General features: G+C 41.2%; 1 protein-coding gene across 4 annotated transcripts in view; it reads right to left on the reverse strand.

The window, feature by feature from the left end:
• Positions 1-278: 278 nt before the first annotated feature.
• The window catches only part of ephb6 (eph receptor B6), a 49,905-nt gene continuing 37,710 nt past the window's right edge, over positions 279-12,473 (reverse strand). For all 4 annotated transcript variants that reach the window (XM_017415355.3, XM_025005764.2, XM_025005763.2 and 1 more), the window contains 14 exons: positions 8,666-8,821; positions 7,999-8,270; positions 6,871-6,952; positions 4,921-5,045; positions 4,672-4,834; positions 4,013-4,127; positions 3,869-3,924; positions 3,129-3,245; positions 2,794-3,041; positions 2,482-2,700; positions 2,248-2,397; positions 1,159-1,343; positions 904-1,062; positions 279-805 (listed from right to left, as the gene is read on the reverse strand). In XM_017415355.3, the coding sequence (XP_017270844.1) occupies positions 700-805; positions 904-1,062; positions 1,159-1,343; positions 2,248-2,397; positions 2,482-2,700; positions 2,794-3,041; positions 3,129-3,245; positions 3,869-3,924; positions 4,013-4,127; positions 4,672-4,834; positions 4,921-5,045; positions 6,871-6,952; positions 7,999-8,270; positions 8,666-8,821 (2,153 nt within the window). In that variant the 3' untranslated portion in view covers positions 279-699. The remainder of the gene's footprint in view (positions 806-903; positions 1,063-1,158; positions 1,344-2,247; positions 2,398-2,481; positions 2,701-2,793; positions 3,042-3,128; positions 3,246-3,868; positions 3,925-4,012; positions 4,128-4,671; positions 4,835-4,920; positions 5,046-6,870; positions 6,953-7,998; positions 8,271-8,665; positions 8,822-12,473) is intronic.

Here is a 12,473-nt window from a genome sequence, read left to right on the forward strand (position 1 = left end):
TTCAAACCCTGGATATGCCTTAAAACATGGCTTAGAGTTTCTATAGAAGCATCCTTTTGATTGAGTTTCCTTGTTTCAAACATAAAACAATTTTGCTCAAACTCTAAACAAACTGTACAACTTCGCTAAAGCAAATAAGACTTCTTTTGATTTAAAATGCTCAGAAGAAATTTGGCAGTTTATGTAAAGAGGAAGTGATAAAACTTTACAAATAACCAAACATATAGAAGAGGGTTTTGATTGTCTTCACGCAATTCTTTGCAAAGAAGGATCTTCTCGAGGACTTTTAAAGAAAAAACCTAAATAACCTTTTTTTTTTGTTTGTTTTTATTAAAGTCAGCCCGGATGAGAAAATCTGAAAGTTCCAGGGAGGGAGAATCGTGGAAGAGAGGCTGAGGAAAAGGTTTGCAGATCGATGTTGAGAGAGGAAGGCAAACAGCAATAAAATGAAATTAAGTGAAAAGCACAAAAAAATCTTTAAAGTCCTCCTAACTTCAGTTTGACTTCCCATGGTGCACCTCTTCTCTGGTATTTGTCTCAAACGAACACTTCTTCCTTCCCTTCTGGCTGCAGTGTTCGGTTGATCAGAATATACAGTACAGAGTGTCACTGTTGGCTGATTTGGTTTAAAATGTGCTCCGTCAAAGTTTAAAGTGTTGCAGAATCAGACGCGGGACAGATCGTGCTGCTGGCTGGGTTTCAGACCTCCACCTGCCCCTGCGTCAGAAAGGCCCTGAGCTGCTGGGCCGCGCTGACGATCTTCCTCTGATGTCCCAGCAGGTTCACCCCGAGATTCTGAACATCTCTGAGGGAGAGATGAGATCACACAATTTGGCATTTTGTGAAGAGCAAAACAAAAAGGGTGACATTGAGGGTTTCTGTGATAACATTTAAAGAACTCACTCCATAGTGAGTCTGCTGACTGCGTCCAATGAGTCCAGGTGCTCTCGATCGAACTCGTCCTGGTACCTCTCCATCTTCAGGGCTTTTAGCCAATCGCTGACTGTGGCCACGGACGACAGGTCTGTGGGGGTGGGGCTGAGCAGCGGCTGAGAGCAGCTTCTGTAAATGTCACAAACGAGATTCATAAAACCCTGGTTAATGAAAGGGATTGTCACCTGCCGCCCGCGGTGCCGTTCAGAGGCAGCCTCAGCTCACCGAGTTGGCTCGGCCTTCAGGGAGGCGGGGTGCCTGATGAGCCGGTCCAGAGAGGAGAGGACGGAGTCGAAGCCCAGCCGGTCCGCCCGCTCGGCCTGCCAGCACTGGAGCATCAGGGAGTGGAGGGCGGGGGGGCAGCTGTGGGGGGGCGGGAGCCGGTACTGATCTGCTACCGCCTTCATCACCTGCAGACACGCAGAGGAAGACGTTGAGCAGAAGTAGGGCAGATGGTGGAGGAGTTCTGTGTGGCTGGCTCCCATAAAAGGTCACTGATCACTGAGTGCTTGTAAGAGCAACCGGGGGAAAATTATGGAGATTTCAGCTGGCTGGCATTTGGTAAACTAATAAAATATGCAGGAGGAAGGGAAAAGAGCCAGAGAGCATTTATTCAAATACTGTATCAGCATGCAAATCTGAAGCAATCCAGGAATAGTATGTTTATTCTGTTGCATTACATAAATTGATCTAAAATTGAAGCCGTTTCTTCTCGTTTATAAAACCACCAACATTCTGTGTGACACAAGGAAAGAATATTACGTTTTTGGATTGTAGTTCAATATAAAGAAATTCTAAAACAAAAACAATAAAAAAAAAGGTGCAACTTTCATTGTTGTCTGTATGGATGTGATTTTGTTCTTGTCTGGTAGCAAAATATCTCATGAACCACTGGATGAATTTCAATGAAATTCTCAGAAACTAATCATTTGATGTACATCTGTAACTGATTTCTATTTGGAGCCAACCCAACTAAAGATGGCCGTCACAGCCAACTGACTTTAGCAAACACAAAAACAGCTGTAACTCAGTCAGTTTTACGGATATTCAGCTCAAATTCGATGTGGTAGTAGCTGGGAGTCATTAACAACATGTAGTCTGAGAACTAACAGATTACACAAGATCTGATAAGATAAGATTGTTCATAAAGTTATTTTCAACTTGACTAAAATCACTACAAGTCTGCTGCTTCTCAACGTAAGATTTTAGTTTAAATCTCTGGCATTAAAGCGGGAAGACGATATTCCTTCAAGGAATGTTAGGCCTTTTTTTTATGTGTTCCTAAACAAACTAAGTGGACCTCTTCATACCCACCTCCTGGTTGCTCATGTCCCAGTATGGACGCTCGCCGTAGGACATCACCTCCCACATTAAGACGCCGAAGCTCCAAACATCACTGGCCGAGCTGAACTTGCGATGTTGAAAAGCTTCCGGCGCCGTCCACCTCACAGGAATCTTACTGCCCTGATGGAGGATAAAAGACCACATGGACTTAAATCAGTGGTCAAATAAAACAGACTGAACGAAGCTCCAGGTCCCTGAACGCACCAGAGAGGCCGTGTATGTCGGTATGTTGTGGTCCAGACCCCTCATGAGTCTAGAGAGGCCAAAGTCGGACACTTTGCAGACCAGGTTGGAGTTGACCAGCACGTTTCTGGCAGCCAGGTCTCTGTGGACAAAGTTTCTCTCGGAGAGATAACGCATCCCTGCTCCAACTCCCCTCAGCATCCCGACAAGCTGGAGGACACTGAACTGGCCTTCGTTCTCCTGCGGAGGAAGCAGAACAGAATCTTGGAGCTGTAACATGGAATTACATGAAACAAGCACCAACATTTACCAAACAAATTGAGTTTTACTCACCCTGAGGAAGGCATCGAGGGGTCCGTTCTCCATGAACTCAGTGATGATCCTCTCTGGAGGCGAACGCGTTACGACACCCTCCAACTTCAGCACATTGGGATGATCAAACTGCCCCAGGACCCCCGCTTCACTGAGGAACATCCCCCTCTCTCTGTCAGACGCCCCCCAGCGAAGAGTCTTCACCGCCACCAACACCTCCCTGCGGCCCACGGGACGGTACCGACCACGGGAGACCTCACCGAACTGGGCTGCGGGGGAAAGGAAAGGAAACCTGCTTACACTCGAGCTGACATTCCAAACGCTGCTAACGAGAGTTAGGAGAGTTTCAGCTCTACCTGCACCAATCACCTCCTCAATCTTGAGGTGGGCGGGATCTATCTCACGGGCAAATTCTTTAACCGCCTCACTGGGGTCCTCGTATGTGGAAGGGTCCACGTAATACTTCACTCCTCCTGGAGGTAAAAAGCAAACGCTTGGAATCAGAATGACATTTAGTCTCAATAATCAATCACAAGCTTACAAACATGACATGAGTTTGGGATTATCTTTCAATGCAAGAGAGTTAATAATTTAAAAAAACGGATGTAGTCAGTGTTTGTCTGTAAACACCAGCTGTTTTCATTTGGCCAAAACAAATGCTGAGCATCATGAAATGATTAACATGTAAAAGTTTCACACATTTGAGCTGCAGAGGAGAAAAATGCCAAGAATGAAAGAGACATCCGACAAAATTATGCTGATAAAATTCTGATTATTCTCCGTCTCCCATTGTGAAGCATCCTGCAGATGTTTTGGATCCATTTTCAGACTAACTGCTTTTTTCCATTTAATCTTATTATAGATTCCTTTTGTCCATGTTTGGCCATTTTGTACCTTTTTTCTTTCCTTCAGTGGCTCAGTTTGGTTATTTATTTAAAAAAAAAAACGAAAAAAAAAACAATTAAACAAAATGTTTTTATTATTTTTTGTCTGAAAAGCATTTTATTGTTTGCCTTTTTTATTTTGGTTTGATCCATCTGCAGTATTTCTGTATTTTCTCAAGAAATTGTCTTTAATAAATAAATTAAACACTCACCTCGATTACTGATGTACCTCTGAAGTCTGTCACTGTAAGGACTCTCTCTCCTTTTGCTGCCAAGGGAAGGAAAAGTGCTTGAATTAAAAAAAAAAGGATTAAGATGAATGAATGGATGAATTCACGGACGTTTTGAAAACCGACCTGCGGAATACAACCACGACCACGATGGCTGCCACCACGAGCAGGAACGCCGCGCCGCCCATCACCGAGCCGACGAGCAGAGGAAGTCGATTCTGGATCTGCTGCGAATGTTCCTCTGTGGGAAAAGTGATCGAAACGATCAGTGCTGCACATTTCACTTCTTGGAAAACCCAGTATAAATTCTAATGTTAGATATTTTCTGTGTAAAGTTTTGTTTATCTCCAACACACTGTGCATAAAAAAAATCCCTAAACTTCCCAGAATTTGAACTTAGACAGAATTTCATGACGGTTTCATGAGCTTTTATTAGATTGTGGAAACATGAATTCAGTCTTTAAAGCTTCTTTATTGTGAAATATAACTAGACAACTTGCTAAAACATCACTTTAAGAAGCTGCTCTCGTGCTTTTGAGATGTGTTTAACAAAACCTCCAGTAAACTTTGAACAAAAGTAAAGTATAATATAGTATAAATTGTTCTCTGCTGTTAAGACTTTTTAACCATTGATTATTTCAGGAGCTCCAGTTTTCATTATTCACAACAGTTCCTGGTGTCTTACATAAATGTAAGAAAGTTCCTTCTGTTTAATTGCCTTCAAATGTGGTTATTTTTTCTGTTTACAGAGATTTCGAAGCTGCTGTAAAAGCAGATTTGTGTACCTAAAGGCAGAGTGGTGAAGTAGATGGTGTTGCTGTAGGGGCCGTAGCCTCGTTCGTTCCGGGCTCTGATCTGGAAGGCGTAGATGGAGCCGGGAATCAGGGAGCTGACGGTCACCGTGTTGGTCTCACTGTACACAGTCAACGCGCTGTCCACGTCCGAACCCTGAGGGACACGGGCGAAGGGACTCTTATTTTGTGTTTGTTCAGGCATTCGGAGCGAGAGGGCGATGCGTTCGGGTGTGCACGTGCCTTGTCGTAGTATCTGAGCTGGTACTCCAGGATGTCTCCGTTGGGTCGGTCCGGCTGAGGCCAGGAGAGCGTGATGGAGTCTGGAGCCCGGCTCAGCTGGTGCATCACAGGAACTGTACTGGGAACTGTGGGAGACCAGAGGTGGATGATTCTTTGTGTTTTCACGATTGTCAATAAAGTAAGATTAACTAAAAATGAACAGTTTTTACCTCCACCAAGGAGGTTATGTTTTCAGTACTGTCTGCCTGTCTGCCTACCTGTCTCCCTGCCTGTCTGTCTGTCTCTGTACAACATTACTGATAAAGTTATGAACGGATTTTCATGAACTTTTCAGGAAACATTAAACATGGAACAAGTGATTAAATGTAGGTGGTGATCCGGTCAAAAGTCAAGGTCACAGCTCAGCCTAACTTTGCTCTAACTCTGCGGCTGTATAACAGGATTGTTAAACTCCACAACTGGACACCTCATGGGTTGAGGGTGATCACTACTGATTTCAAGGTGACGGTGAAGGTCAAAGGTCAAGGTCACAGATGACCTTGTGCTCCAACTGTGCAACCACGTAACAGAGAAAAATTAAACTGCACAGTTAGACACCTCTTAGGTCAAGGGTGATCATGACTGATTTCAATGTCATGGGGTCAAAGGTCAACATCACAGTTGACCTAGTGCTGTAACTTTGCAACAGTGAATGTTCTAAAATTGTAATGCCATACAAGTTTTAGTGTTCTGCAGAGTTTATACACCTTATCTGAACAATGTTGCTGTTGGAGAAAAATCACTTAATGAGACGTTCAGCTGTGCTTTCTGTGACATGACTGCCCTCCTTTTTTTAAAAATAAAGCCAGCAGGTTTCTCTTCATCTGTTGTTTTCTCTCCTGGGTCATAACAACTCCGAGGAGACGTTAAATATTTCATGCAAATTAAATGTTGCAAACAGTGCTGATCTTTGAGAACTGAAGATGTTTTGCCCCGGAACTAATTCACATAAATATTTGATGATTTTTCTCTGAATGCAGGAGTGAAACTTCATTCAAGGTGGTCAAACTGCATCGGATGTGTTAGGTGGTGCACTTTGAGGCGCACATCACTCTTTGAGAGGTAATGTGAGAAGTGAAGTCTGTCGTTTGCTGGAGTTTATCACAAAATCCACATAATTCTATAGAAAACCAGACTGAATTGATTTGGACTGTATTTAACTGAACTGAATTAGGAGAAATTGGATGGTAATTATTTGAAATCAACTGAGTTATGACTTGATGTGGACTGTAGTTATTTTCAGCGGACTGGATTAAACTGGATTAGCTGACCTGAAATGAATCCATAAGTACTTAGCAATAAAGCCGTACTGAGGTGACAGTAACCACATGGGGGCAGTATGACAGAACCTGTAGGGGACGGTCATTAGAGGCTGAAAGTGGAGTTTTTATGGAGAGCCAAGCAGGATCTAGTTACAGCCACTGCGTTGGCAAGAAGGTCCAGTTACAGGAGGCATTCTCTTCATTTAATCAATAAACTCTAGGAGCACACGCAGGAAGATTTTAGATCATTTAGATAAACTGAAGTTTGACTTAATTGGTTTCTTGGAAAGCTGTACAACGATGCACTAGGTCCGCACAAACCCCCTCGCCCCCCCTTTTCTTTCCTCTTCCAGCTCATTTGCTTTGATCTCTTTGTCCGTCTGTCTGTCTCTTTGTCTTCCCATCTCTCATTCATCCCTTTTCTTTCTCCACAGTGAACATAATGAGATCTGACAGGATACTGAAACCTCAAGCAACCTCGTGTCCAGAGAGCGGGAACAGAGAAGATGAAGACGGGTGGTGGGAGGGGGGTGCACCCCCTCACACAGACACACACACACACAGTACCTACACACATCATCCTCATCATCACCAGAGCATCTCGTCCACTTTCATCTCATCTTTTTTATCCTGTCTGTCCCGTTCTCACCTGACTGGCTGGTGGTGAAATTGATGCTTGTGTATCGAGCCGGAAAAGGACTCAGAGCTGACACCTCATTCATGGCTTGCACCTGTCAATACAAGTATATGTGACATTCAGAGTTTATGCTGACATTTCTGACATGCACGAGAAACAAAACAAAGCAAACAAAAAGAAACAGGGACAGAGTATCCACTGCATCAAGTCAACTCATACTAGTAAATGGGAAATGTCTGCCCATTATGAATAAGAAATAAGGCATGATTTTAACTGAGCTATGCAGAGTTAAATAATAAATGTGTGTTTTGATGATGTGGTACTTCTGAAATAATATAGCACAGATGTTTTTGCCTTATTCTTTATGTGAATGATACAAAAACATTTCTGAAGCGGGGTTCTGTAAGAAGGTTTTGTCCAGTTAATAATCGTTTGGTTGTGAAATGCTCTTTGAACAACCTCAGTTTGGAGAAATAGAGGTTAATTCTGACAAGCAGCAACTAAAAGCTACCCTGAGTGGGAGCTAACAGCTAGTCCAAGTGGGGCTAAGACCAAAGCAGATATTTGCTGTCTGAAAACAACTGCTATCTAAAATAAATAAATTAAATAACAATCATTCAAACACTATTTTATAAACTTTACACTGTCATTAATGTTGCATTACATCCATCAAAAATATAATATTCCTATAGTGCCTCTGGTTGCACCAGAAGTACTACAGCTAGCTGCTGCTATTTGCAAATAACCAATATGATTCTATGTATATAACCATGAAATGCAATATTGAAGGTGGTGTAAAGGTTTGTAAAATGTTTTTTGCATCAACAGCTAGGGTTAGTCTTGACTCTGTTTGGACTTGCTGTTCGCTCCTCAATCCCGTCAGATTAAACTTTATTTATCCAACCAGAGGCTGTTCAATGAGTTATCTACAACAGGTAAGCTATTAATTGCTCATATTTCTCTCTTACAAAACTCAACTTCAAAGGATCTGAACAGCTGTTTTATAAAAGACTAGTTCGGCTCATTGATTTGAACAGAAAACAACAAAAAATGGAAGATCAGATCAGTAATTAGCTAATCATGTAGTTCAGTTTAAACCCAGTACCAAGAGGATTGTAGATATTTTCTTTTTCAGAGCACCTGTATGAGATACGTGACCCTGGTCAGCAGGTTGTTGAGGGTGACCTTCGTTTGTCTGAGGTTGGTTTTCGAGGGGCTGAAAGTGACCCCCTCTCCACACCAGGAGCACGCGGCCGGGTTGCTGAAGGTGGGTGAGGGGCAGATGCGACACACCACCCCGTACCAAACTTCGCTGCGGCCTCCCATGTCCACCGGAGGACGCCACCTGAGGGACACCCCACCCTCGCCGCTTTCATACTCCCAGGTCAGAGACACTGGAGCAGACGGAGGAGCTGAGGAGAACCGGAGGGACAGGAAACAGGATGGGTTTCACATGTAGAGTCCGAGCGGTGGACATTTATATAATGAAGCATCTGCTGAACAGATTAGGGTATAAGAGAAGCTGCACGCTGGCAAAGCCATTTCAGTAAAACGTAATGGAAAGAACTTCATAAAATATCTAAATGGTGACGCATTTTCAGTGAAGCGAGAACAGAGCCTTAATACTTAACAAGTTTTCTTCTCTCGGTCCAATTTAAAGGTTAAAATTTCCATGGTAGAAAACGAATTTTGCTCAGTGACTGTGTATCTTGATTCTCACAGGCTGAGTCAATGACAAATGACTCCACTGAGGCCCACACCTCCCAGAGAGCCGGGCATAAACAAACAAACGCGCAACAAAGCTCACTTGTGCAGGCAGAAGAGTTGGCATCGCCGGCCGCCCGATAAAAGCTGCTGCGACATTCACACACACTCGATCCCTCCTGGCTGGTTCGGCTGTTGGGTGGACACACGGAGCAGGGAACCGAGCCAGAAACAGACTTGAAGTAGCCCACAGGACAGGCTGCAGAGACACACACAAAAAAAGGCACACAGATTGACTGAATACATTCTCACTGCAGAATCAAAACAAATGAGATCTATGAGACACAGAGGCTGCAAGTTTTCTAAGCACTGAAAAGCTGTGGACGGTGATAAAAGTAAAGGACGCTATATGAAGAAAAGAGAAGAGAAAATAAATAGAAAATTGTTGTTTAATATGGAAAAAACAAGCCTTTTATGTAAAAATGTGAATGCTGAGTTGTCAAAGTTAAAACAAAAAGCAGAAAACAAAAACAATAGCTAAAATGAGCAATACAAGTGATAAAGTTAAAAAGAACAAAGCAGATGCTAACATTGGCAAACTTTAAGTAAAAGTAGCAAAATGCTAAAGCTAAAGTCAGTTAAACAGTAGCTAAATGTAGCAGCTGTATCTAAAAGCTAAAATTGAAGGTAAAAGCTAAAAGAAGCAGAACAGTTCCTGGATGCTAAAGGTAGAAAAACCAAAACAGAGCAAGTCTGATTTCAAAGTGAAGTGAAAAGATCTCAATGGATTTCTATGGGAAACTTTCTTTTTTAATGAACTGTAATGCCTTAAAAAGTAGGAAAAGTTACAAAAACCAAAAAGTCGTAGCACACTGTTCCCAATAAATTTGATATATGAACTGTTTCAGGAGCACAAAGTATGCCGAGTCCAAAAACATAAGGAAAAAACAAACAAACAGGAAAACAATGCTGAGTCAGCATCCAGACTATGAAAGATAAAAGAAATTCACTCAAATAAAAAGCTTAGGGGAGCTTTAAAACTATCTATCAAGGAAAATAAAATTGCCAGTCCAATCTGCAGCCAAAAAACAAATATATAATATATATCCAGGTCCTCTTCTCCAAGTCTGCTTTATCATTACTATTTCCACAACATTCAAGACAACAGAAAAAGGTGGCCTTCAGTTATGCTTGTTTGTTAACTTTGAGTGTAGATATTTGGGCTGAGGGGACAGATTCATTGATAGTTTTTTTTAATTTATGATACCTTTATTTATTTATTAACCTTTATTTAACCAGGCAAGTCCCGTCTCTTTTTCAATGGAGGCCTAGGCCTGAAGGCAGTCTAAGAGGCATGCTTTTAGACTGATTTTTTCTTGCCCAGAGAGAGCCCACGTCAACACAAGGAGAACATGCAAACTCCACACAGAAAGACCCCAGGTCCAACCCGGGGGTCAAACCCAGGACCTTCTTGCTGTGAGGCAACAGTGCTTACCACTAAGCTGTGTTGGAAGAGGCGAGGTACACCCTAAACCGGCTGCTCATTTTGGAAACCCCAAACAAACTTGTTTTAAATCTTTGGCTGGAAGCACCTGGAGAAAAACCACAAAAGCCAACTCCACAGAAAGTCCCCAGCCCGAGATTCAAACAGGGAATCTGAAGTGACGGAGTTAACCACCACACCACCGCACCGCCGCAGCCCCACAGATGTTCTATAAAAATTAAAAGAGAAAAGATCAAAGCGTGAATTAAGAAGAAACATCTGGCTTTTAACAGCTCTCCATCAGACTGTCTTTACAGGATTTATTCTATAAAAACATCTGATCGAATTAATCTCAGGTTTTCTCTCTTTTTATTGTTTTCTTTGGTTAATCAGGACTAAATGAAGCAGAAGTTAGAGGGTTTCGGAGTTGTGAGTAAATGTCTGCATCTCTCGTGGCTTTCTTTGGCTCCAGAGCTCAACACAGTAGCTGTTTGCTGTTGGCTTTTTCCTGCACTGTCATCTCCTCGTGTTTACAGGGGATGCGGACGGCGTTTAAGGGAGCGCAACAAAAAAACAGGTCATTCTCACGCAGTTAGGAGCGTTCGGCTGATTGGACCAATCAATAGCAATCTCAGGCTGAAAACTGTAAACATGAAAAGAGACAGCAGCCAACACGCTCATCTTGACTGAGTGGAAACAAAAAAAAGAGTTTGTGAGCACTTTAAAGAACTAGAAAATCAATTATAAGCTTTAAACAAGCCTTTTTTAAAAGGGACAGATTGTTTTTTTCACAGCAACCACTTTCCCTTTTCTTAGCCAATATGTCAAACTGAGATTTTACTAGATTTTATTTCCCCTGCAAAGATTAGCCTAAAGACAGGCAAATATTTCTCTTAACCAGTAAGAGAATAGAAATTTTCCAAATTACCAAACAAGTCTTTAAAATTTTGGATCCTTCTCTGAAAAAATGGAAACTCAAACAAGGCTCAAAGTTCAGGAGCAACCTCTGCAATTGATTTTCTTAAACATTTTTAAAACAAAGAAGCATGCTGAAAAACTTAATTATTAATGTTTCACTTCTTTTAAGCCTCTCTTGTTGATCAACGACGTAAAACACCAACGATGATTTATTTTAAGTCATTTCACGTTTGGAAATTTGAGCAAAACTTTGTGCTGCAGGCAGAAACTTCTACGCACTGCAAAGCATTCTGTAAATGATCCATGAACAAACTTTTTGAAAGGAAAATCTTTTAATAAAGTTCAGAAATAAAAACTGGAAAGCTGAACGTATGCGGGCTTCACTGAAGTAAAGATTTTAGGCTCAGAGTGTGAAAAAGTCATTTTGGGAAAACAGCCTTGAAAGATTTGTGCTGCAAAGATCCAAACACTTTTATTGAAGAAAACTATTCACACGTAAAAGAAAATAAACAAGTAATAGAAATTCCCATTAAAATATCAAATCTTATAACTTATAAGAAGACTTCTGGTCCTGGTGTGACTTTTTCTGAAATTTTATGTCAACAAAATAAGAACACAGGAGAAAAAAAGTGTACAAAAAAGCTAAAAATTATGTAATTGTGAATAATTTCAAGAAACATATACAGAATATTAAAAAAACAGTTTTGCTGCAAGAGCATTTTAGACAAATTATAGAATTTAAATATTTCATTTAACCTAAGGAACTGGACAATTTCTTCAACTCACAGAAAACCTCAGCTATGCTCCAACACTCAGAAACAACCTTTTCGTGTTGAAGTGATGTTTTAATTATATTTTATAGATTGGAAACAGTTTTATCTTCAATTAATTTAAGAGATATGCTCACCAGATAAAATACAGCTAGCTGATGCATTAATTAAGTATTGTAACTCTTGGTATAATGTGTTCATAAATGATTAATTACTTTCTTAAAAGCAGTTGGTGTCTAATTTATATGCAGAAAGAAGATATGCAGTCAGTTGGATGAAGATATTTTTAGATTTTTTTAAGTGAGGTTGTGTAGAAAAAGTTAATATTTCAGTTGACATCTCTTTATAGTTCGATATAGAATTCAGTTTTGACCAGACTGATGAGCCAATGGCTAGTCTGATTGGGCCAAGACCAAAGTGGATTGCTGCTGCCTTAAAACAATTCCAATCTAAAACATTTCATAGCAGTTAATGGGAGCACTGGTTTATGAACCCCTTAATTTCACATCACATAGTTATTGACACTGAATGTTGTGGTTATTTGAAGGTGCAAACAGTGGCAGCATTTTTATGAGCTGCTATAATTTAAAGGACCGTCACGATTTTAGGGTTTTGTATTCGTAGTTAAAGTTTTTGCTTGTGTTTAATTTTTCGGTCACGTTTTTCCTGAAGACATTTTCTTGTTCCGATTGCCTGGTTCTCCTTGTACCACTGATGGTTGTTTGCTTCGGGCATCCTTG

This window comes from Kryptolebias marmoratus, linkage group LG16, assembly GCF_001649575.2.
Source record: "Kryptolebias marmoratus isolate JLee-2015 linkage group LG16, ASM164957v2, whole genome shotgun sequence".
Taxonomy (NCBI): Eukaryota; Metazoa; Chordata; class Actinopteri; order Cyprinodontiformes; family Rivulidae; genus Kryptolebias; species Kryptolebias marmoratus.